The 27437-nt window shown below is 41.0% G+C and overlaps 1 protein-coding gene across 1 annotated transcript in view; it reads right to left on the reverse strand.

Moving 5' to 3' along the window:
- pear1 (platelet endothelial aggregation receptor 1) overlaps positions 1-27437 on the reverse strand; it is a 61055-nt gene extending 33618 nt beyond the window's left edge. The window contains exons 1-4 of the mRNA XM_084944387.1: positions 27209-27437; positions 3073-3183; positions 2365-2466; positions 2170-2270 (exon numbers count right to left, since the gene is read on the reverse strand). Coding sequence (XP_084800513.1) covers positions 2170-2270; positions 2365-2466; positions 3073-3183; positions 27209-27216 — 322 coding nt within the window. The 5' untranslated portion in view covers positions 27217-27437. The remainder of the gene's footprint in view (positions 1-2169; positions 2271-2364; positions 2467-3072; positions 3184-27208) is intronic.

Below are 27437 nucleotides of genomic sequence, written 5' to 3' on the forward strand. Positions count from 1 at the left end.
AGACAGGGATCTTGAGAGGTTGGAGGCAGATTTGGCATATTGGGATCTTTGTCATGTTCCTCAAGCTGGTTCTGAGCAATTTACATTACATTGTTGGGCAAACTGTCCAGGTGGGAGAGGCTGCTGTGGGTGATGAGTGTGTCACACTGTTTAGGTGTACATACACCTTGAGTAACATCTTCATGAACAAGAAGAACCATGTTTTTAAGCAGAACATTAGATAATGATGAGATTATGAGTTTACCTGTTAAGTTGTTTTGTTTTTGCAATTCAAATTGTGATGGCATTTAAAAGAGCACCAAATACTTCCACGTATATTTAAGTTGGGGTCACTTAGATGTACAGCAATTATAAGACAACATGATTATACAATACCTGAGGCACAAATCAAATCAATGTGGGTGAAAGTTGTAACTTTAATTAAAATGAAGCTGTAAAAATGGATTGGTAAAATTGCTTTACTACTCTATAATGTAATTTTTTTAATGAATTTATTATACTAATTTCCAGCGTCATATTTTTACTCTCTGACTTTACTGAAGAATCTTTGTATGATTCAGGTTTTAATGGGTCTCGCTGCAGCCCGTCAGTTCATCCTCTACCAACAAGCTGCTTTAGCTCCTCTTACTTTAAGGCCACCATCACTAGAGTAGAAAAAAAATGAATATATAGGATATAGAATACTTACTTATTTAGAAAATGAGCTTACATACTTTATTTTTGCATCATGATACATGAAAACAAGCTGATCAAATGCTGAATTCATACAAATGATGACATTGATATGAAGCATTCTTTGCTTTGAGCTGCAGAGGCAGCAGTGCCGCACGTCTGAACTCAACAGAAGCTTAACTATTATAACAAAAGTTCCTAAAATGATGTGAAATCTTGGAATGAAAACACATCAAATATATTTTTCTGAAAAATTCCAGCAATTACTGCCAGCAGGATGAGAAACTCCAGTGGGTAGTGAACCTACAATTTTGGTTATTCGTGTGCCACGTGCTGCTCATACTGACGATGCACACTGCATGGAAAAAGAGGAAATAAAACACTTTCTTTGAGTAATGTGAATGAGTTACTGGGTGCACAAATGTAGCACAGTATTGCTTGCAAACGAATCAGTGTGTTGGTACTGATTGACTTGGTTGATGTTGTTTTTGTCTGTAAGCCAGTGTCAGAATGCTTTTCCTTTTGTACTCTTCGTTTCAGTGCCTTAACATTAGTATTTTGGCTGCTTCCACGTCAGCTTTTTTTAAAGACAAAAGTTGACATATTTGGATGACAGGGCAGAGCAAAGCAGCAGCCACAACCTGTACAGATGCACAGACACTTATCTTGTCCCTGAGAAACCTGCTGGACAGGCTGTGCCTCACAATAAGCTGCACAATAAGCTGTGTGTCTTCAGATAATTCTGTTAATCTCTCATCCTCGATAGATTCAATGACTTGAATTTGAAGATGAGGCCTTGCAGCGTGCCGGCTAAAGCTCGAGTTATACAACCAATAATACAGTTGTTATTATGGTGGGGGTTGGGAGGGGGGAGATGCTGTTTTTAACACCAGCTGTTCACATGATTTCTAAGGCTTTTAAGTTTTTCCCTTTTAAGGGAATCCCCTTTTAAGTCAAAGGGGATTGGGCTGTTTTTCAAACCAGTCACAAGTGGCCATAAGAGGAACTGCAGTTTTCCTGAGAGCTGTCTGGTGAGGTTCTCTGCACAGTGTTCGCTGTATTCCTGTTTTTAAATAGAAGTGCAACAGAATACACTTAAATAGAATTATCTAATAAATGTCTGTCTATGACACAGCCTTGTATTTTTATCAGTCTGTTGTGAGACACTAATTAGAAGATAACTGTGCCCGTGCATCGCACCTGCTCCACTTGTATGTAACCTGCTACACTTAGCTAATAACTTAACTTCACTGCCTTGTTAAGTGAAACCAGTGAGTAGCATCGCTGTGGCTGTACATCTTTAGTATAAGGAAAAATGTAACAGTGTAATCATTACTCACATCTATCTTGTTTCATTCTTGTAGTGAGAACTTTAATGTCGGTTTTGGTCTCTGTTAAAAGTTCCCCAGACCGATTTGTCTCACCTTTCTGTCTTAGTAACATGACACTGATGCACGAGTAGGAGCAAAGAGTGCAAAGGTTTCCACAGCTACTTACGGACACATTTGCCTCGACTCTCGTAGTAGCCTGGACAGCACTGGTATCTCTTGCGGTAATCAGTCTTCACCGCCTGCCTGTAGGCTGTTTTGTAGGTGATCCTGAAAGAATAACATAGGCCGCACATTATGTTTTGACTCTCCCCTGGCAGGAAGAGGAAGTCAGGAAGGAAATTAGTCATTCTGCTTCAGCTACCTGTGGCGCATGCATTTGTAGGAAGTCCGTGGATCCGAGCAGGGCTCCTCTCCCACTTGGTCATAAGGATGCAAGTAGGACTCCTTTACTGAGGTGGTGAAGCTGTAAGGCAGAACAGCAGAAACAGTGTAAATACTACACCCACTCACAGGAGATTTTTTATGAGTGGCAGTGCTGTTCGTCATCATCATCAGTCCTGTCTGAATTATCTAAATAGCTATTAGATGCACTTTTCCACAGAGTCTGTGAGAAATATGGAATTGACAGAATTGAAGCACACACCCTGGGTGTAGATGACATCAACAACACTCGATGCCATTGTAAATTTCTGCCATACTGTGGCCTCAGTTTAGTAAAGACATGTCATGTATCTGTTTTACAGTAAATAGTCTGACTGAACTCTGTTTTCTTGCATTTGATTGGTCTGTTAGTCACCCAAATAGTTTTATCCTAAACACAAATGACTAAAGCAATAAAAGTGATGCTGAAATTTAATTAGAAAGTTGACTTTGAGCCTCCACAGAGGAGGTACCATAAATAACACCAATGTTCTTTTTATTTGGCTGTTTTTGTGTCCTAATGTCTCGTCTGACCACTTTAACTTTTAAATTGAGTAAATTGCATTTTTTCATATATGCAATGTATGATTATATTACATTGTATCATAACAGTGACAGTTGTTTGTTTGTGTGTTTAAGCAGGCCTCACCTCTCCCACGTGCTGCACACATTGGGGTCTCTTGGGTCCAGAGAGCAGCTCAGTCCAACCAGGATGCTAAAAAGCAGCAGGACGGCAGAGCTCTGCAGGGTCGGCATGGTCCTGAAGGGAAGGAGAAGCAGAGACTTTTACAGTGGACATATGTGACATATGTGACATATGTGACTGGCTGATGGAACAAGCAACAGTGACAAATCTGAGCTTTAAACCTCTTCTGTTCAATCACACTGTGGAAAATATTCTACAGCTGGAGTTTTACACTCGTTGTTTTGTTTTTGCTTTGCTATTATTAACACTTCACAGCTTGGAGGATGGAAAGATTCATTGAAAGACTGGTTTGGGGCACCCACAAATTCCAGTTAAATGAAAGTAAAAGACTTCATTAAAGCTCAGCAGAGGTGAGGCAAAGTGCCAGACTTGAGCGTAACGCTGCCCGCTGAGCTCTGTGCCGTCTCAGCCGAGAGCATAAAACACAGGCGTCGGGAGACACCGTGACAGCAGGCGCGATGGCTGGGTATGGTTAGAGCATTAGGAGGAAAGAAAATGAGACAGAAAGAGGGATCACAGTCAGGAAATGTGACTCCTAACTTGATCCTGACTCCTATCAATCAGTGCTGCCGCGAAGCCTCCACGCTCCTGTGCTGTCCCCTTCCACACTCCAGCAGCATCTGGATCCGATCAGAGATCAGCCCGAGAGAGCGCGCCTCGGCTCGGGGGACCCTGTCAGGCTCTCAAGGAGCCGAAGGGAGATGATTTTCCCCTAAAAATATCCTGAACACAAGTTCAGAAGCCTGGTTGTGTGAGCCTTCTGGTGAAAGCATCGTGGGAATATAACGAAACAAGGACATTGTGTTGCCATCGGTCCAGTCCTCACTGTTTTCTCAACAATTCCCCTCTGACAGAATTTTGGTCACAGCTTCTCATATCAGCTGCACGTTACCGTTGAGAGCTCTCTGATATGTTGAGACGGTGACACTTCAACCCCAGACTGAGAGTATTTTCAGTCAAGCAGCTCATGTGGAAACATTTCAGATCTCTGACGAGTGGAAAGAAGTTTCTTTCTTAAGATTCTTAGTGGACAAAATCTCTTCATTGTTGTTTGTGATTAGACCTCACTTAAAGTCACCAAAGCTGTGAAAGTGAATCCCTGTTCTCCAAGAACACGGCTGTATCCATACATGTAAATTTCATAATCCACTCAGGCCTCTCTGCAACCTTAAACCTGAGAACTTGGAGGCGGTCCACAGCAAGCACAGAGCGTGACGTTCCTTTTCATGCATGTTGCAGTATGTTTTCCACATCCTCAGTCCGGTTCTGGATCGCTCACACTGTTCTTGCTATCACTCTCAGGAGTTGTATATAGTCTGCAAAACCCCTTGAAATCCTGAGGGAGTCGTGCATGTTTGTTTAAAGTTTCATGACAAGAAGCTGAACTTGGTGAATAGCTGTAGCATGACCACCAGTGACTTCGGCAGAGTACACATCTACTAATCAAGTCATTTTTCCTATGGGAATCGTGAATTCCCATCCAGAATTTTAGGAACATTATGTCACATCAAAATTTGTTCTGAAGAGCTGTCACATGAAGTGCCTCACAGCAACATAACCATTTATTGTTGCTCGTTTCATCACCCCTTCAGTGCTAAGAATAAAAAAAGACAAAAAAAAGGGGCTGTGGGCCTATTTTTACCCCTAAGTTTTCACAGCACCATCACCTTGCTGTGATGGTGCTGTGAATCTCTCTAAACTACAGAGAGATGCAGCATCTCTCTGTGGTTTAGGCTTCTCTGTGCTCCTGCACTGAGTCCTCATTTAAATGCAAGTAGAGATCAACCAGCTCTTTCAGCTAGCAAAAATCCTAAGTTTTACAACAAGCTCAATAAAACGTACTCGTGCACTGGACTGGTGACTATAAACTGTTAAAGCTACGATACTACCTTAACAAAACTGTACACAATATACACCAACCGCAATCACACCTTAACAACTTCAAGGCCAGAACAGACAGCTGTGGGCTCAGAAGGATCAAAGACACTTAATTACTGGGCTGTTCTAAAAGTTGTCACCTCTAATACACATGGAACAATAAACAGAGCACAGCACTGCTGTATCCACTGCACTGCAAGGACGCTTCTGAAAAGTGGCAGCAGGTTGTGCTTGAATAACAGCTGCAAACTGGTCCTGGTACTGGGAAAAGAGTATCAACTTTCAACCCAGATTGGATTTTTAATGGATATTTTAACACGTTGTCACATGAAAAGATCTGTTGTCGTAGTTTAAGGAACTAAAACGTTGGTCAAGGTTTATAATGTAAACTCGAAGTCAGTGGAAAAAATCTGATTTGCAGATTCAGCCTCGGTGGCTGGCTGTAGTTTCTATCCCGTCTTCTGTATGTCGCTTATTTGTGGTTTTGCTCATTTTTCATGTGCATGTTTGCATTTCAAGTCACTGCTTTGGAAATTTTGGGATGTTTCCTGAAATGAAAAAAAAAAGATTTCCCTCCAGCTTGATGAATAATGCATGCCTCTAATGCTGCCAAGGTCAGCTGTTCATTTCCCGTCAGAGCCACCTCAGATATGTTTACCAAATTGTTCTATATGCTAACGTATAGAAAAAAATAAAGACCAGGAAAAAAGATAATGTGACGTGTTTATTGAAGCGCTTCAGCATAAACATCTCAGTTCAACGAACGCCTTTCCATAAAGTCCAGCGACTGGTTATCTCTGCTGGAGATTTGGCACGGTGACGACTGCAGCACGAATCTCCTGCTTCTGATAAACCTCCTTTTACTCTCCTACCCACAGTCAGGAGTTAATTCACTTACTGGCACAACAGCCAACGCCTAAGAAATGTGTGCCACAAAAACAGGATTTTATAAGAACAGGCATATGGCTTTTATTAAGAGCAGTCATCAACTTCCCAAGGCACTTCATTGGACTGGGGGTAAATATTTTTCATTACCTTCTTTTCATTTTAATTGTGCTTCATTAGAGAAAAGCTTCAAACCGCATGGGAATTCTTAAACAGTGAGAAAGAGCGCGTAATGAGCGCAGATGGGGCTGTTTGGAAGTCGCTCGCTGTTTGCGTTGCATGTTGAAGTTACCTACAGTGGAAAGGTGGAGCAGGGAGACGCCTAGAGCTCCAGGTGGTAGTATCATCATCTGGAAGTCTTCAGGGAGGCAACCCTGCTTGTTTTAGTGCAACAAAGAACGGCAGGTGCTTTTAGAGAAAGCACCTCCACTTGACCAGTGGACAGACTGACTCTTCTTCTCTCCTCCTCCTCCTCACATAATGGCCTTTACTCCATTACATTAAGCCGTGAGCAACCATTATTTTCCTTGAGCTTCTTCCAGACTGCAGTCCTGAACCTTTTCACTTGGACAAGTTTGGCTGCAGCACAAAAGCATGCTTTATGTATCATAAACCTTTTTCCACTCCTATTTGATGCATTGAGCTTACAGCCAGCTGGCAGTAATATGTACACACCTCTACAGTTCAAATCCACTGGACACATAATGTAAATTCTGGACCAGGATCAGTAAAAAAACCCACAATAGTAGCGACTGCGCCAACATATTTTTGGTTGTGTTTGTGATGAAAAAAACAGACAATCTTACTGAGCGCAGGGAAACTTTCATGTGGCTCTTTAAACCAATAGAAAATAAGCAAAGTGCCATACACAAGCGTACGCTCACACACACACACACGTCTGGAGACATTACACATCAAATGAGTCCCATAAGCTGAAGTATTTTTAGAATCCGAGGATATTTTGTTAATTCCCGCAGCCTCTCTTCACTCACACTGTCAACAGCGTCCCGCTCGTGCACACACGCGTTGCACCGACTGCAGAATGCTGTTAGAAGTCCAAGCAATGCTTCTTCCACCACCGCACAGGGGCTTCAGAGAAAACAGAGCCCAAATGAAAACAGATGCACTGCTTTTATATTAATCTCACCAGACAGTTGTACTGATGTTATTACTATATTCAGTTTCAATCACAGGCCCTTCAGGATCTGTAAGTGCTGACAACCCTAAAATAATTTTCATTTGACTTCATGCAACAAAGCCATTTTATTAAGATAATATTCCCATCAGACTGACAAGATAATAAAGAGTAATGACAGTGAAGGGGCTAGCACTGGAGGGGACACACTAAGCGGGGTTTGTGAGAAACCCTTTTTTCTTTGTTCTGGTGACATTTATGAAGCAATTTACACCTTTTTACAACAATTATTAGACAAAATGTTGCAAAATTTAGGACCCAGTTCAGCATGTTCTGGACTATAACCTGGTGAGGTTCTCATGCATTCTGTGTGGTTTAGAAATGAGCTTATTTTACTCTTTTTGGGTGTGATTGGCTTGTGAAATCAGCCTACTTTTGTGTCTTCTGTTGTTTAAACCCCTAAAGTATGCAAAACTGTAAAAACCTAGTCACACCTGGTCACATCGATGATATATTAATCGATTTTAATTTATCAGCTCCTGAATGTAAAAGCGAAACTGGCCTATTAAGGTTGTTTAACCTTCTAGGACCTGGAATCCACATATGTGGACATCACAGTTTGGGTTGTCTGGACCAAGATACTCAATTTTGCTCTACAAGGGCCTGATATCCATTTACAGGGACATTATACTGTCACTGTTCTATAATCAGCCCAAATAGCAAAGAGAAATTAAAAATGTATGCCGTGAAAGATGTAGGGTCTTAGGAGGTTAAGGTAAGATTAAAAAAAAATGTGGAACTACCAGAAAATCAGAATGTTTTAGATTAAAGTCATAAATTTATGAGAACAAACTGAAAATTAAAGAGAAAAAACTTGTTCAAGAAAATGACTATTTTACAAGAAATCAGCTCCTGATTTTATGACGTAACACATCATTTGGGAGCTTTTCTTGTAAATGTTTGAGCACATTTTTTCAGCCTGTGTTTCAGCAAGATTTCGACTGCTTTTTAAAAAACTTTTTCCTCTTTTAATAAAAGAATACACATTGCTGAAGAAGCAAACACGTGACCCTGCGTCCTCAGCGCTATATGTCTGTCAGTAATGTTATTGTGTAGCTTCTGGATGAAACGCATGTATGTAAGCTATTCTCTTTGTTACGCAGGTAAAAGAAGGTAAAGCTGTTTTCATGTGGATAGCTTTAATGTTGCAGCTAAAGCTGACCACAGAAGAACACATTTTACATGCACTTATTCACATGACTGCTATCAGCTGCTTAATTTTAAAACATAACTCCAACTTGCCTGAATGACCTTTACAGGAAGACGGTCTCAGTGAGTCTATCTCAGGATTGATGACGGCGCTCGGTCTAAATCACTCTGGATTTTAGCAAATAAGGGAGTGAATCATCTTCTACATGAGTTCCTGCATCACTGTAAAGGCAACAGGCAACGGTGTTAATATTAATAGTAAGTTTAATACTAGAGTCTAGTGACATCTGAAGCAAGGCACATGACGCTAATTTCCATCTAACCCCAGATTTCTGTCTCTGCATTAGTTTCTGCACAGTTGCAGAGCTGACTGAGGTAGAAAATATTAGTCAGGCACTGGAAGGGAAAGTCAAAGAGGAAAGGAAAATCAACTTAAAAAATAAAAATAAGAAAAGCTGATGATATAACTGACTGGCCACAGCAAAGAGAACAGAGAGCTGCCAAATACACGCTGTCGGGGTGCTGTGATGTCAGATTCAGACAGAGAATCTACAAAATATGCCTCCCATGTCAAGACTTTTTCTATTTTTTAAAGCTGTGTCTGGGTTCTCCTGGTTTTCCAGACTTCAAATCAATAGCATAAAAACTTTAAATGACTCTATTCTAAACAATATTTTAAAGCTCTTGACAAAAGTCCACGAGGCTACAAAAGGAAAGCAGCTCGGTGAAATACTGTAGGCTGTCTTCCTGACTTTCCCTCCAGAGCTATGAATCCTGCAGGTGGGATGCATTTTTGTGTGGCAGAGTCGCATGAATCAAACTGCAGGTAATTTATGTCTTGTTTCATGCTACCCAGGTACTAAGTAAGTAATATCAAAAGCAGATCCCCACCACAGTTTAATGTTCGATGTAAAACTGTTCACAATAAGATCACTAATAAAAACCGGCTCATCTGACGATGCTGGAAGAAGAAAAAACCAGAGCAGAAAGCTTTTTTCCTCTGGAGACTTTTTTAATAGAAAACAAAAGTCTAACTACATGACTTTTTAATACCAAAAAAAGATGCATTTAATTAAGAAAGTTTTGGAAAACATTAATATTAATTTTATTTCAGAAATTAAATCTAAAACTTGGAAGCCTATTTAAGTAAAGGCAGGTGCTTTTTATTACTTTTTTTCTGAAATCATTTCCGTAACATTGTCATCACAGTAGAAATACAGAAGTAGAAAAATAATGAATTATCTGAGTGTTTCTAATCTCTTGGATAACTGATTGCAGCTCTAATGCGACAGTAAGTCCCTGCAGTGGTGGACAGCTTGAAAGTAAGCACAGCGCAGCTGATGCATCTACATACAGCTGAAGTTTAGGGAGTGATTTAATCAACCAGTGGTTCCCAAAGGGAGGGATAAGGAGTGGTTAAACTCCATTATAATGCCATTAGAACAATGAGTGAGCAGAAATGAACAGTCATTAGTGCTGTATCAGACTTTCTTCCCCAGCTCTTTGTCTGCTCACACAGAAAGAACAAAAGTCAACATCTCCACAAACTGAGCTCATAGAGAAAAATTCTTACTTACAGGAGCCTGTGGCTAAATGCAAGCCCTTTAAAGGCCTTTGACATTAAAAAGTCAATTTTTGAGAATTATAAACTGGCCAAACCTCCAGCAAAAGACAAAGAGACGAAGACCAAAAGCATAAACATCAAGTCAAATGTTTCCTGGCAACATGTTGATCGCACTGCACATGATTAAAGGGCTGCTGTGCGCCATTACACTTAAAAGTTGGCCAATAAAGTTGCGGTGTGTATCGCAGTTTTAAGGAGGTTTACATGATCGCCCTCTGATTGTGATCATCGCGAGTATCACAAAATACCCTCCACAGGAGACGAAAGCTGCAGCGCTGCAAATTTACAGTTCAGCTCCTGCAATAACAAATGTATGAAAACTGCTGGAGGGCAGAAACTGACAGAAACCTCGGTGTGACACATTGACCGCAGCCACAGCCCCCTCTCCCCCAGTTCCCCATCCCACCCTCACATTACACCAGAGTTACTGTAAACTGAATATAAAACCCATAATCCCTTGCATCTGGGTTATCGTCTTGGCTCGCAGGGTCGCTTCGACCGCGACGAGCCTGGCACACACTCTGCAGTTGATGCCATGCCTCATGTTGGGTGGGTGTTGGTGTAGGGGGGGAGGGCAGAGACCCTTAAAAATCTACAGTGCCCCACCCAGAAATTTAGTGTCAGAAGAACAGCTTAAAAACACACCCACAGATTTTGCGGTAGTTGTCAGTTCTGCCACATTATTAATGTTATGCAACGCCTACATCAACACATTTCACTCTGGTTACTGTAACGCCTCGGTATACGGTAAAAGATGGTACCCTGGCACAAAAGCAGAACCCCCACACTGGAAAAAAAAGTGCTTAAGTGGAAAACTCTTGGCAGCTCAAATGCAGCTGACGGATCTCGGGGGAGTTGCATGACAAAAGGATGATCTAGTGAGGGAGAGTGGAGGGTTGAGGCCTTGCAGAAATCTTGGGAAGTCTGAATTTTGCTGATTGAGCTCTAGGCTGTTTGCTATCTGTGAGATTGATGCAACTGGGTGGAGAGTTCCTGAACTGTAGAAGTTGCACCTTTGCAAAGTCTGTTTCTTTTGTCTGCTTTTCTCAGGCAGTTAAATTGTCTTCATTTGACCTCGTACTCTGCAACTCAATCTTATAATTATGTCAGCAGATCTTAAACCTCAGTTTTGCTAGAGTTTCCAGTAATAACATGGGAATAAATAATTTGAATCCTCCTCTGCAAAAGACTTCTTCTTACCAACAGCCTCTTTGAATGCAACGGCAGATGCCCAGCGCAGGCTGCCAATCTGTCCTCGGGTTCGAGTCCCTTTAAAGCTCTCTTAATTAGGGGAGCTGCTGGAAAATATAAAGTAATCATGTCAGCCCTGTGTCATCTGTGTGCCAACATCAGGCCAGTTTTCATTTGGCAGCCTCGGCTTGTGGTCTGGGGTAATTTATTTAACTGAGAAAAGCAGGACTCACTATGTACCCCCTCCTCTTGGCCCCCTGTTATATTCATTCAGGTTTAGATTCCCAGAGCTGAGGTTAATTGTGTCTCTTGAACATTACTTTACTTTCTTTCACTACTTTTCCTTCAAGAGAAACTACACAGAAGCAAAGCATCAAACTTCTGAAAGGCAGCTCTCTGATAAACTGCAGGTTTATTGTTAAATTACAGTAACGTTACAGCAGCTGGATTTGTGAGTTCACAGTGTCTGTCGTAGTGTTGTACTCTGTACAGGCTTTACCATACTGTCAGCTCCTTGGTGGCCAATACAATAGAATAGAATAATCTCCATGACCAGTTTGTTACCATGCAGGAAAACTTTATTTCTGCGCACATCTACTCATCGACAGAAAGCATTTGTTTCAGCTCCCCTACAGACTCGTGGTCTGTGCTATATTTGTTGTGTTTCTTCGTGTTCTTGGTTTCATGTTTGGTGCGGATCTTCATGTCTGCATGTAAGTCTTTGGGTTATGCTTTAGTTTGAAATTTTTCTCGTGCCTTGTTTTGGTTTTACATCCTATTATTGCTCCCGTCCTCATGAATTTCATCTGTTTGTGTATGTTCCCACGCGTATCTCATCTCCAATCATGCCTACATATACATACATATAGTTCTGCGTTTCCCTTTGTCCTCATCAGATTGTCTGTTGTTCTCTGTGTGTCTATTATTAGTTCACTGAGCTCCTTCTCAGACTTCTGTCTGTTTTGCCTTCTGGACTTTGGGTATCTTGGATTTTTAATTGCCAAAATCATCAAACTCATCAAAATCTGAACTCTGAAAACTGCATCACACAAACACAGATATTTAGATTTAAACATAACATAACCATTAATCAAAAAAAACCCTCCACAATTCTAATGAAATCTTTTGTAAGTTTGTAACCTCAAAGCTTGGATACAAAAGACACAAAAGTTTAATCTATTTATGTGTTATAAAGCAGAAACAGATTTAAGACTTGATAGGATAAAACAGGATATAATGTGACAACCACACCTTTTCCCTTTATTCCGTCAGAATAAACTAGTTGTTAGACACGATCTGTGTGTGTTTGTGTGTGTTTTTGTTGGACAGCCACTTCACGAGCGAGCTCAGGAGGTGGTGCAGTTGTTGTCACAGCCTCTGTCACCACGCTGACAGAGAACAGAGTCAGTGGATAACAGAGGTCGGTGTGATAAGGTCACTATAGTGCTGCTTTTGTTTTGGCCCACTTGTCGAGCACATCGACACAAGTTCACACAGAGTTGGAGGCCAGACTTCTACTAGCAAACAGCAGCAACTGCAACACCACTGAAAGAACCTGAACTGATGGTGTTTCTGTAGCAAAACTTTATTCTGAAAACAAATTTAAAGCGTAACAGTCACAAGCAAGAGTCACCCTTTTGTCAAAGTGAAACATTTGATGGACCCAGCAGTTCACAGCAGCCTCCTTCCCCTGCAGGCTTTGATAAAGTCATCTGGCTTCATCCTTTTGTTATCTGAGGTGAGTGATACATGAAGGGACTGGTTGGTCATTTAGGTAAAAAATCCTGCTCGACCCAAACAAATACCAGACTTGTTTTGGTGTTCCAGAATTTTCATCTGGAATGATCTACTCTACTTGGATTTCCCACTCTAAAAGCAGAAGCAGCCCCACCAACCCCGAGGTAACAATGTAAGATGGTGCTAGCAAACGTAAGCATGAGTGAAACTTTAAAACTTTTAATCCATCCTGCCACATTAAGTCCTGCAGCGCTGTTCTTAAGCATGAAACAAACAAGTATTTTGCTGTATTGCTGGTGAAATATGAACGGCTGCCTTGCTGAGAATCAAAACAAATCCTGTTTTCCTTCACTTTTCCAACTTTCCTATTACAATGCATTTACTCAGGAGTTATGTCACCTAGACGATGACACCGGATTTGATCTGAAGCGTATCTGGGCTGTAACAACAGTTATTTTTGCTGGTGTGGGTCTTGCATTTCTACTATCACAGAATAAGCCCTTTTAGACTGTTTTTTGTGACGGGCTGGGCTTATTGCCAGTTGAAGTCCTCTTGCTCTCCCTTCGTTCTCCCTGATGCATTGCTCTGACACGTTTGAGGCTCGTGCACTCGTACATAGAGCCACAGTGTAAACTGCCGCCTGGTCCGCCACACTCCACACCATAACCGCAGGCAGGATGACTGTGGTTTCATTGGTCAGAGAAGTCAGAGATGTCGGCAAAAACAAACTAAAACAGTGTGACAAATACCCCGACTCACCTCTGTGGACCAAAATAAATACAAACACAGACTTGAACACCTTGGATTGAAGTCATGTCTGGCCTGTGTTTAAAACAAGAGTCTTATGCAAACCTTAGTGAGTGAAAATGGTGGAAAACCCAAAATGGAGGCTTTAGCTGAGGTTTCTGGGGGACATGACCATACAGCGCTGTAATTATATGTCCTCTAATGCTCTGTGGATCATGCTGGAGCAAAGTCCTTGTAAAAAAAAACACAAACTGTGACCAAAAAGCATAGCTTTGCATTGTAAATGGGCACAGTAAGAACAGAGGAGAAAAGCCTCAACATTACAAGGCTGCTCGTAAGAAAAACGAACACGAGGAGCTTTGGAAAAGTCACTTCACGCGCAATCACCAGAAAATGGTTGTTTTATGTGGGAAAATATGATGTTTGTTGCATAAGACGTCTGCATCCACAGTGAGTCTTGGATATGTATTCAAACACGAGTCTCTGACCTTTGATGTACAGCTGTTTGTGACTTGGTCATTTAATGAGCCGTAAAGAGTCAAAAGGCCAACTCTTACTTATTTTAGTCAAATGCAAAAGAAGTTGGATTCAGCAATATGACACGTTTTGTGTCACTTCTTCCTTTTGTTCCATGCTACCGTTCTACATAAAATTAAAAATCTCTGTACTACAGAAAGCACTCACTGAGATGTGGGAGCATCAAAGACGAGTGCCCTGGATGGAAACTCTTACGATTAGAAAACATAGAAAGTAATTTCATTGGCAGAATATGTTTTCTGAGGATGACTTTGGACTGACTGTGAAGCATCCCTGTAGCCACAGAGTCTTGAACTAAATCCAACCACTGACCACATAATAGGAATAGTAATTTCAGACTTCAGTGGCTCTTGCTGCAACTATCTGAGCTGGATATTTCTAATGGCGGTGGCACCTGACTGATCTGGTGGACTCACAGGCCAGTTGTTGATTCAGATGTGCACTTCCTCTCCATCTCGTCCTGCTTACTACTGTCTGTCTGCCGACTGCAACCATTCAGGAAATGCTCTAAACTTCGAGTATTAAGTGTTTTCCTATAATGCATTGTTCTGTAAAACCACATCCCTGAATTGAATCAAATCTCCTCTTTTTTCCTAGTTTACTTCAAATTTTATTTATTTCTACACTCCAAATATCTGCTGAATGTTTAAGGAACAAACTGGTGAAACAGAAAAAACAACAAGAGAAAAGACCACTGTGTAATGACTGGGTTAATCGAACTTAATTTCATAAATCATAAATGGTTTCCAAGGCTAAATTTTCAACTTTTAAATGTATGTTTTGTAATCATTTGGTTGTGTGACGTTACAACGGCACGGACAAAATGATCACAGCCACGTGTAAACATGTTGCAGTTTCATTGCCTTTGATGGCAGGCAGCAGGTCTGCGACCGCTCGCAGTCAGCTGCCATCTTGGAAGAAACTGCAGCAAACAAAAAGAGCAGCAACAAAACGCAATCAGACCAAAAGCGGTCTGTGAACGGTTTGGAATTCAGTAAGATGAAGGTGGCAGTTACATGCAATTAGATCTGTTTGTGACAACGTGGCAGTGATAACCAATAGAGCTGCAACAATTCAAACTCTATTGGTCGTAGAATTCATTCAGAAGTTCAGCAGTTCCTCTACAAGCAGTGATGCTGTAGGAAACATGACTGTGAAATGACACAAGTGCTCAGCATCCTTGCTCTTACTGTCTATGAATATAACAGAATAAAACCAGTTAGAAACCACTTGAGTTGGGTCCACTGATGAAATGAGATGTGTTGCAGATGAGTTGACGGACTGACTTCCCTAACACCGTATTCTTGTCCCTTTCACCTCCTGGTGCTCCCTTGAACCTCCCTACCAATGGATCAACCCGGTGGCACCGGACCTCCCGACTAGGTCTTCCATCCCAGTCACTCTCGATCACGCTGACTCTGTCTAACACCAGCTCAACAGCTAACGAGGACTTCTTCACCTCCCAGGACTTGGATTTTTTACTTGTGACTGAAACTTGGCGTATTTCTGGTGAGTTAAGCCCATTTTCTGAACTCTTCAACCTTACCGTCATTTTTTCCATTACCTACAGATAACTGGTCATGGTGGAGGTCTAGCATCTGTTTTCAAAGACAGCTTTAACTGCTGGCAGCTCACAGATGATGTGCACTGATGTGAAAACTCATTTTTATTAAAACCGAGCCTTGACATTATTTTTTGTCCGTCCGTTTTTCTACATTGTGTTATTTTTATTGCTTTTGCTGTCTTGTTGTACCGCACTTTTGTCAATGCTTGTTATTTTTTAACAAGCTTATAAATAAACAGACTTGACTCAGATGGCAGCGATTTGAAAACTTTCTGTAAGAGAGTGACTGCAACCAGTCTGAGTCAGAGTGTGATTGATGGCAGACAGGTTGCCTCCCACCAGGCAACCTGTGCAATCCCCTTATAAAGCACTCAAACCCCGGACAGCGCTCACAGTTGTTCCCCAAATTAAAAAAACATCAACAGAATCAGCAGCAACCATTGATTTTTTCCACTTCCAAGAGGGTTCCCACCTTTGCGGGTGTTCATTCTCTACCATATACAATCACCACACTTCAAAGGTTATTATGTAGAACTTAATCTGATTTGTGGTGACACCTCCCTGACACTTCACACTGTCCCCAGGATCTCAATAACATTTAATCACACTATCTTCTGATGTTTTGGTCCTAATTCTCTTTAAACATCAGAGGCTCTGCTCCATTGTTGTTTCTACACCATGAAATTTGATTTCTTTTATCTTAAGATGTTACTTTTCACTTAATTATTGCCTCAAACAAATGTTCTGTCCTCTTCGTTCAGGGTCAGAAAGTTGTGGGAAACACAGCTGCTGTGTCTCCATCATGAAGCTACAGCCAACACTTTTGATTCATTTTTATTAGCGCGCTGTATATATAGAACAGGGCACAGGGTCGAGCGCCTTTGAAATTTTTGGATGAGCCAATGAAAACAAAGAAAGCCTCAAGGGAAGTCTTAGAGAGTTCATCAACTCTCATTGTTAGTGATGTCTCTGAGTAGCTCCTTTATCAGAGAATAACGACTCTAATTAGATTAAACAGACAAACAAGCACCTATTGAATGTGTGCACGATCACTTGTTTAGGCCTCTCTCTAACGCTTAGTTGGACTTGTGTTGATCTTTGTCACTGTTGGACAATATGCTGGATGTCTTCTTAATTAATTTTGTGTGGTTCCATTACAGTACTGTTTACATTCATTTCTCCCCACCAGTACAAACATCAAGTTTTTAATGTATCTGACAAGGATCCATTTGATAATGTTAAATAATTTTCTTACTGTAATGTAAAAACATCCAAAACCGACAATGAGCTAATATTACTACTAAATGCGTAACCAAAGTCTATGAAACCCCCTGTTGTCCAAAAACTACTACAAACTGAGCCACACTGCTGCACTAGGCGGCATGCTCCCTTCATCAGAGACTCAACTTTAATGCGACTTCGTATTTGGTATAACATCCTGTTCCATTACAAAAGTACAGTTTGTTTTTAGCCCTACAAAAACAGTCCCAAACAAATTACCTTTTTACTCATGTTTTAAATATCATCTGCTGAAAACTAGCAACCAGCTGTTTAGACAAGTTCTGAGTCCTCTTTATTCATTTCATCTATTAACAGCAGACTCCAAGACTCTGAGATGACATTTAATTTTTTTAAGAGGTTTAGAAACATTTCAAAACACAATAAGTTTTGACATGTAAAACATATAAAACTGTAAAGACGAAGATTGTGATCATATTAACTCATTTGTTCAAAACATCATAATTTAAAAAAACAATTTAGCTGTTCCTCAGCTTCCAAACAAACACTGCTGAGCAACGAACGGAGTCATAGTGGGAATCAAAAAATGTGTTAAAGAAAATACATGCCATTCTGCTTCCCCAGAGTCAGAGAAGTGCTGGACTGAGGGTTTGTGAAGATTAGATCCAACAGCACAAGATCAGGTATCTTAGAAATGATTACACAATCAGAAGAAAGATGAATTATTCAGTGAGAAACAGAGACTTCCTTAGAGACATGCATGTCAGTGGAGAATGATTCAGGAGGATAAAACACACCAAAATCCCCAAAAAACCTCAAGGCTCTGAAGAAATACTAAGAGCACAGAGGACACCAGAGTCGTTGCTGAACTGTCCTCCACAATAAGTCAACTAATCTTTATCAAAGACTCCCTGTCCAGACTTACAAACAAACAAGAAATCAAACAAGCCTTGAAAACAAGTAAAAAACTGAATAAAGAACAGAAAGACAGCTGTAGAAGTATCTCCAGAGCTGGGATTAGTACAGGGTGGTACTAAGTGTTATACCTGACAAACACACAATGATTTGATTCACCCCCCAAACACTCTTGGAGAATTTAAACACCAAAAAAGCCAAACATTCCTGACATGACAAGAAGCTCTGCACAATGCAGTCAGACCATGCAGGGATAACTTTCGTTATCAGGTCTGAGTAGTCTGCTGGTGCCCGTGCATTAGAAGACAAGGAAGTCTTAAAGTGCTGTGAGTGGAATGCTGTTTGTTCTCGCTTATTTGGGGTAAGACAAATAGCTTCATAACACCAGCCTCAACATTTCTTGAGGCTGGTGTTAGCAAATATTTTACTAGCACATCAAATATTGACATGCTTTCATAATGGCTGTAACACGAGACTCTTTTATAATAGCTGTAGTCTTTGCATTGTGCACATCTGGATGTTTATCAAGTGTGGTGAGATATGCAAACTCAATCTCAATCTGTTTTACTGACTGCTGATGTATCGCTGGCATGCAATTCTCCAATCACTTGTTTGACTTGTAGTTTCTTACAAGGGGAAACGGGCGATCACACCGCAGCCACTAACGGAAAACTCTGAACCACAAAGTGCCAAGTCAGCACGAAACTCACCATTCAACACCGTCATAAACACAGATGTGCACGCACAGACCTGGCCTGCTTCCATGTATCTCCATGCACCCAGGGACACGGGCTTTCTCTTTTTTCCATTATGTCTTTTGTTTTGGCTGAAGAACGTGCAGCTTGCTTACAGCTTGCGGTCTTCGCCCTCGTGGTGGCCGAGCTCGTTTGGCGATCAATCTCCACAACAGCTACAAGCACAGAAGCTGAACAAGTTTCAAAATTATACAATTATTTTAAGGCTCTCGATAATACAGATCAGGACCCGCTGTATAAAAACAGTTGTGACAAGTCTTTTGTTTTTTATCATTTCGGGTAAAATGTGGCCTTCTTGGGGGGTCTGGTGACCAACAACATTATACTGATCCCTCTGAATGTCTGTGGCGTCTGAGTAACATCATGGGAAGCCTGATCCTCACTGTGACAGTAGATTTAAGAACAACATTTTTCATATTGCGGATAACGTTCCCATGCAGCAGCTTTTATGCAAGTCTTTGAGTCACTGCAGAATAAAACAGCGAGCCATTTACAGTAACAGATTTTAACCATGCCACATCTGGTTTTGATTAAGACAACACATCTAATGTGAGTGGATGGCAGCTTTTTTCTCTTTGCAGCTGCTGCAAGCTGGAAACGATTTGAGCTCTAGTGGCTATCTGTTGTTGTTGTTGATGTTTTTCTCTGCTATTTGTTCCCAGGACTGACCTGAAATAAGACTTAACTTGGTGCTTTCAAGGTTCACCACATTCTCCTCAAAGGGAGTTTTCTATCTCCGCCACATTTCAAATGTGTCCATTTACAATCATTTAAAACAAAATCTGTACTTCGTTCATTTATCAGTTAGAATATGTTATTATTTTTGGCTTGAAAGTTTCACTTTTTATCCAGTAAATTTTGGAAACTGTTTGTTCATCCAAATGTTGTGCTAAAAATTTTAACTGCCGGCCGTACTTTTAGCTAATAAACTTCTTTTAATTAATCATTTTACCTAGTTAGTTTAGCTATATTTGCTAAACCCAAAATCCAATTTCTTCATCCGTATCTTTATCTTTTAATTTTACCTCCTAGCTGCAGAACTTCTAGATAATAATTTTTAAGCTTTTATTAATAATTTTTATCATAATTTTCTTTTTGTTTATCTGACATCTTGAGCTAGCAGTTTCAGTTGTTTATTCATACTTCAGCTAACAATTTGCAGCATTACATTTATCATTTTAACTGGAGATTTTATATCAAGTATGTTTAGCTAACAATCCGTCCAGCCATACTGTTGACCTGATCTTGACCCTTAAATTTGCGATTTTGTACATTTATATACAACATTATAAAACTTCATACAATAGAAACACTTTTAATATTCCGTGTTCTGTATATATTTCCACTGTGACAGTGTTGCATAACTACTTGCACTTTAAATTCTCGCAAAGGAAGAATTTCATTGCTCTGCGTAACCACTCGTGTTTTGCCGTGTATATGACAATAAACTTCTTGAATCTAAGAGTAAGACCAGTTTTAAAGCTACATTTATCTCGTATGCACAATTTTTGGCAATTTTTTGACTTTGGAGTGTTATTGTGTATTTAAATACTTTATAAATAAATAAATACATTGGTCTAGTGGCTATCTTTTTAGATAAATGTCAACTTTTCAAAACTGTTAAGGTCCACTCAGTTCTTTTTTCTCCTGTGTGATTACTGAGGCACTTGTACGCCCAGCTGTGAATTAGTTATTTACCAAACAAACCTGTGTGTAGGGTGGTAGAGGGGAGTGGGAGCTGCATCCTGGAAGACAGATGTGCATCTCAATGGATTCTCAATGTGGTCCGACGTATCTATGGTACCCAGATAACACTAAGGTCCTGGACCAATATTAATACACGCAGCAGCCCAGGACAGGTACAGTTCACCAGAGTCATTTTCAGTCATTATCTCTTCTGGCTTTGCTTCTCTATCTGTATTTTCAGGAAGTCCAGCTTGGGACAGTAAATTCCTAAAAGTTAAGAGCGTGATTTACAGTCCTACCACTGGCACATGGTGTGCTGCCTTTTTGGAGGACTAGGTGGAAACCTGTAACTTATTAAAGTGATCACTTTAGAGCCATTTTTTCACATATAGCCCTAAAGCTCCCTCTCTCCAGATGGGCCCCATTCTGCAAGCATCTGGAAGTTCGAGCCTTATTTTCTTCACTGAAAAACTTGAGCCACGTGTGCTACCCTGAAGGTGAACTCTCCAAGATGTTCCTTTACTTAGTGTGTTTCTCCGTAGTTTCCCAGCAGTGTCGCTAGACTGAAACTGTTTCAGCCCCCACAGGTGGTGCCATTAATTCACTTTGTTTGGCTGCCTCGCGGCTAACGAAAGATGAAAGAGGGCTCTGCAGAATGTGCTGTAGTTAATTGAAAGCCCTGGCATGGTCATCCGCATTGTGCAACACATTTGTCTCTTGGGGCTTCTTGCAATGACACACTCATATCTGTTTAACACAGCAGGAAGACGGGGAGCAAAGAGGAGACAAGAGCCAGAGTCAAGCCACCGCACAGGACATCCTGGGCAAACAACACCATGGGAGGGCAAACACTGAGGATGGCAGGAGGGAGAGAGGTGCAGGAGCCTGTCATCTTGTGATGATGTTCACGACTGGAGGAAACCAAGTCGAGGGGAAACTGTTAACACTTTTTCTTTTTCGGGATGCCCAGAGGCAAACAGAAGCAGCAGGAAACACAGCAGGTTGTCTGTGAGTCACTGAGGATTTTTTTTCCATCACAGTGAGGATTCTCCAGGCTTTTCAACTACTGCTGGAAATTAGTTTCAACTATTTACCAATTAACGAGCAAGCCAAGAGACCACTTTTGTGGTTAACACACTGCAAACTCAAAAGCTACCGCTGAGTATCTTATCAGCACTTTACTGATTATTATGTCTTTGAAGATAGCATGCTTTTCTTATTACTTTTTAACTGACTACAAATCTCTGGTTCATTATCATCTGTCTGCAGCTAATAACTTCAGCTCTCCAGCTCTTTGATTTTCATGCACAGGGCAAAAGAAGCCCCACAGGTCCACTCTGCCTCTGCTCTGTCTTCACTCATTATGGCAGAGCACCACAGGAATGAAAACTGGGACAAACAATAGGAAGCAGATAGGAAACATCTTGAATGTACATCCAGGGCTGCATCTCTATGTTCGCTTCCTCCGGCATGTAAACAAAATAAATTGGGGTTAGAAAAAAGTGCGACACATAAAAGAGAATCCTTGAAAGGTGTTATCAGACCTGCTGCTCTCACATTTTCCAACAGCAAGCGCCACTTGGCTTCTAAGTGTCCTTTTCCCCCCACAAAGAACTCTTTTTTCCACACAGAGCTTGTGTTGTTTTGAATAATGGGTATGCTGATAATCTGTCATCTTGTCTATTTTGGGGCCTAGGTTTGTATTTCAGAAGTGGCCTGAAAAAAACAAAGTAGACAAAAAGAAGAAAATACGTCTCTCATAAAGCCCAAGATGGACGACTCGGAGCTTAACACAGCTGGTGGAGTGGATCTGGGTTTGAACTCAAGAAAAGCATCGAGAGTTCTAGCAGTTCATGTCCACGTGGTGCCAAGCATGACATAGAGGCCATTTGTTTTTCACATGCAAACCTCTCATCTTGCATGGTTAAGTCATATTTTCTCTTATGGCTGACAAAATAAACACTGTCTGCCATCCGCACGGCTGATTTCAGCGGCTATGAAAACAAACAATAACAAAAACATAACCTCGTTTTCATCGCAGTGGTGGAGACAAAGAGCGAGAAGCCTCCTGGGCTGTGAACTTGGTACCATATTTCTTCTAATTCTACATCTCAAATTTCACTTGGTTCCAGCCGTCCTGCAAAGACACAGACACCAGCAAAAGCCCACGAAGTCTTAATGAACAATGTCTCCACGGCTGCTCCACCCACCACCCAGAACAACCACCGACATAAGCAACTTCAGGAAAGACCCTCACCACAGTACAAGTAGTCTGTGGTCACTCCATCAACCCGCCCCTGGCTCCTCCTTCATTTCCAGCTCCAAACCCCTCGACCTCTACTTTTTATAACTGGTTATTTGAGCCGAGGCCCAATGAAGCTGTTCCGGTGCCAGAGCAGAGCGAGCGACCCAAACCCCCTGAGCTGGAGGGCCGCGCTCCAATCTGCTCCAAATTATTTGCACGGCTGCAAAGCACATGGGGTTGAAAGCCTTATATAAGCCTGTGGTAGGAATATTCAACCAGCGTCACCTTCTTTTGAATTCCCTTTGCTCTTTGTCGTTTTCCTGACGACTATTTTTACATCAAAAATAACTTTTTGAAGTTCATACAGGCCACTTTTTACATCTTCTGAACTTTAACAGGGAAGACTCTGTCGCCAGTGCGTAAAAGGAAGAGCATGAGTAGAATAGTGATTTAACATAATCATAGACGGTGCTTTTAATGATTTATGTGAACGTATTTAACCTCAATCTCTGGAACTGCTTGAGTGAAAAATGTAGCATTAAAATAATGTTATAATGAATTGACTTCCCAGTAATAAAAATGTGAGGCATAATGGAAATTATTCAGCAAGACATGAAAAAAAGAATTCAGTTAATCAATAATGAATTAGAAGAAAACTTCTTTAGTTTGAAAGTTTCAAAATTCAGAACAAATCCGCTCTGAAGAAGCTATTTTCAACCACTTCTGACCACAGAAACTGGTCCTGGTCATCATCCAGGAAGAAAAACATCCTGACACTAAAATTTCCCATTATTGGTGGTTTACACCAACACAGCACCCATCGCTGTTCCACTGGCATCATTTATTAAGCCTAACAGATCCACAGTTAAGTTCATAACTTGCAATCTTCTGATGGCCATGGTGTCAACCATTTCAAACCTTCACTTTGACATCTGCCTTTATGAAATTAGAGACTAAGAGTTGCTAGTGAAATGCAGACTTAAGCCTCGATTCTCTGTTACAGACAGCTGGAGATAGCACAGCAGGCGCTAGCGTATTTGTTGTATTGTAATCTGAAATCTCAGCAGACCAGTCAAAGACAACAGGCAGACACACGAAATCTCAACGTCACGTTTACATCCCTTTGACCCAAGAAGACTTGCAGATATGGAAAGTAATCAAAGTGTTATCAGTGGACTAGAGAATAAAGTGAGCAGCCCACTGCTTAGTTTTCTAATATGCACAAACACAACATTGCACCAGTCTGCAGACATATTATTTCTACTGTAAAGTTGGGCAATGGAAGTTTACGAGGACTGACTCACTTTTGGAGCCAGACTCTAGAGGACGAACTCGTTTGTAGCACTTTCTTTATTTCGCAGCCACAGAGGTTTCTGCTTAAGGCGTACATCACAGTGAGAGCCATGACGATATTATTAAATCACCTCATGAGTCCACTGCACCCAGTGTAAAGAGTCACACCTACAAATATCTGCAGTAAATGTTGTGTGATGTTGAGATATATTTCATATAAGCCCGGGTAAAGTCAGGGCATAACTCCTAATTGAAGATGGCGTCAGCGCGGCTCCGAGCATCAGTGTGCAAAAGACTAATCTGCGAGCGTGCACGTAACTCTATATGGCAGCAGCCGTGCTTCGATGGATAATGCAAACAAAGCCTTCAGACCGTGATGTTACATTGTGGTGTGTGGCCATCAGGGATGACTTTGTCAAGAAAAGGAGTGACATTCAAAAGACAATGTGCAGACACTCTGGCTGCCCCATGCAGTCGCACAATAAATTTTAGAAAAGCCCAAGCACCGGGGGATCCAGTAACTTAAACTGAGCCCTTTTTTTCTCCAGTTCCACTTCATCTCTTTGTGTCTCTAGCCGGTGTCATCTCTAACCAAAACAAATCCAATAGCCTGCCTGAAATCAAGTCCTCTCCTGGACAAACAGATGTTCAGTCAGCCGGATCTCCAGCTGTCAGACTGGAGGCGATTTTTGTTGGTTGACCAGAGAGAAAAAATGGGTCACTATTATGCCACTGATAGCCGAAACAGTCTGCAAGAGGGCAGACACTCTGTCAACCAATGAGGATTCCATATGAGGGCACTGACGGAAAACAAAGACGCCCCATTTCAGTTAGTTTTTAACAGGCAGAATATAACTTATTGATTAAATATGAGCTTTAAAAATGAGCTTTTAGGAATATTTGTAGACACACAGAGTTCAGTCTGCAGTCAGAGACTTCCTGAGGTGTTTCAGTTGCCAGAGCAGATGTGAGGTCAGGAGTCCAGACCAGGTGGCTGAGATTTACTCTGATAGTTAATCGTATCTCGCCTTCCATGCAGATGTTTATGAGTCGAAAGATGTCAGGGCCCCTTAATCAAAAAGCTTTTCATTCACAAGTCACGGACAATAACTGCTGGATTCATGGTGATTTACGGTGATTTTTTTACGGTGAGGAAAAGAAACGTGCATTTTGTTTCCAAAACAGTGCACAGGCATGTGCAGGAGTTCAACATTTCAAAGCTCTAAACTATAAACATGTCAATTTGTCATCAAGCCACGTTTCCACACTGGTTTCTCTTTAATCCAGTGGCTCAGCTAGTGACCCCCTCGTCTCCCGCCCTCCCGAAATGTGCTGCACTCTCTCCTTTTCAGTGTAATCAAACTCCTTTTAATCAACGCACTCTTTCAAATCAGATCACATCCATTATTGTGTTACTGACTTCACACATGCCCAAAAAAAGAGAAACAATCCACTGCACCCTCTCACATCTGCAGAGAAAACACTCCATCTGCCTCATCTGATTAACTTCACTAACAGGACACGAACGCTGACTCACACACCATCACATCAGGATGTGTGCGCTGTACACACACGCAGCACTACTTGCTGCAGCCACCTTGCCGCCACGTTTCATTGGCTTGAATCACGGCTCCTCTGTGACCCAGAGGTGCTCCAGAACAGGGATTAAATCTGAACGACTTAATGAAGATCAAACAGAACAGAGGAAGATGAGAAAAGAGTAGAACTACTCCCAGCAACTTCCTTTGCGATGAATTGATGGAGGAAACATGCCAGACGAGCAGAGCTTTTTTGAGTCACGCTGTCTCTTGATAGTAGTTGGAAACGTTTTCAAAGCAGAGGCAGAGACGCCAAGAAAAAAAAAACAGCCCCGGGAGGAAAAGTGTGCAAGTGCACGAAGCGGTGACACGACGCCAGGAGTTCATTTAAACAAGTGCTTTAATTAAAAAAGAAAAAAGAATGACTGATATGTGACAGATGTTATGTGACATGACTGCTGGAGGTTTCTTCCTGTTAAAAGGGAGTTTTTCCTTCCCACTGTCACCAAAGTGTTTCCTCATGTGATTGTTGGGTTTTTCTCTGTGTGTATTATTGTCTATCTGCCTTGAGGCGGCTGTTGCTGTGATTTGGCGCTGTTAAATAAAATTGAATTGAACTGAATTGGCAGTTTGTATGTAGGACAAGAATAATCTTTTCTGATGAACAAACTTATAAATACATACTTTTAGAAAATAAACTCCCTAATTTTATCTTTTATTTTCAGGTAGCATGTTGTTGCAACCTGTTTGTATCCTGGTGGTTGGCAACTTTTCTTCTCGACCAGTCAGACCTTATAAAAGGTGCAGTACTGACTATCCATTAATTTAATTGCTCTGGCATTTGTATAGAGATTTTCTGATCTTATTGTCCACTCAAAGCTTCATCTGGACACCAACAGAAAAGCCATCCAGTTCTGGGTTCAAGCCTTCCTGAGATTTCCTGGGGTTTGAACCCAGAACCTTAACAGTCTGAGATTACAGCAATCACTGGTTTACAATAAAGCTACAGAATGGGACTCGTCAGGATCAATTAAATGCTTCTCATTCAACTTTAATACACAGTTAGACCTTAAAATCCAAGTTTTTCTTTATATATCTGGTTAAACACAGGCTGCCTTTTCATATTTCATCTTGTGTTACAAATATTGACCAACAAATGTGGACCTTCAAAGGTATTTTATGTCTAATAATCAATCACAAGTTTGAGTAGATTTTTCCAGTATAGTTTCCAAAGCTAAGTGTACACGATGCATTTCACATGAATGAAGACAAAAATGTCAAAATGTGATTTCAAATCAACCGCAACAGCAACCACATAATCAGCTCCAACACCTTCATGGTACCCAACAGACGACTTTACTGTTGGTGATTATGATTCAACATAGAAAATACATTCAGGACATACAAACGTGAAATCTTATTTAGAGGACAAGTTCACTAATAATGTTCAAATGTGTATTATGTTGTAATGTAGCAGTATGAAAGTGGTCCTCTGCAGATTTACGGGAGATTTTATTGAATATTGATGCACATTATCTGATGAAAGCAGTGGCAGCCGAAGTATTCAAAGAAATGTAAAGACACGTTCAGAAACATGAATAAATGAAAACACGACCAGTAAAAGTAGGTACGTATTGTCTGAAAATGAAGTACCAAAACTCCACGAATATTATACTGCATATTCTTAAATTATAGTGATCTATAATCGGCATTTAACTGAATGAATCATATTTAATTTATCCTTTTTTTATTTCATCCGTCTGGGGTGCAATAACAGCACATGCCTACACGCTACGTGTACGAGTAAGCAATTAAACAAAAGTGGATTCATTGACAGATCAATGAGCAATAAATTATATTTGTTTAGTTTAGTGTTTGTTCGCTGACAGCTTGTTACTCACCTTGGCATCCAGGAACACGCAGACTCTCTGCAGCTGAAATATTTCACCTAAAAAGCGACTTCCGAGGACGAAACTGTGAAGAAAAACGGCGTTTGCTTTAGAGCCCATACACTTAGAAAAATCTTCAAGCCTTCACAAGTGAGAGAGAGGAAAAAATAACGGGAGCAGTTTCTTCCAAACGAGGGAGGGTCGTAAAGTGAAGCCAAGGAAAGTGGAAAAACTGTGACAG

This window comes from Perissodus microlepis, chromosome 11 (genome assembly GCF_051167445.1).
Source record: "Perissodus microlepis isolate ML-2025 ecotype Zambia chromosome 11, ASM5116744v1, whole genome shotgun sequence".
Lineage (NCBI taxonomy): Eukaryota > Metazoa > Chordata > Actinopteri > Cichliformes > Cichlidae > Perissodus > Perissodus microlepis.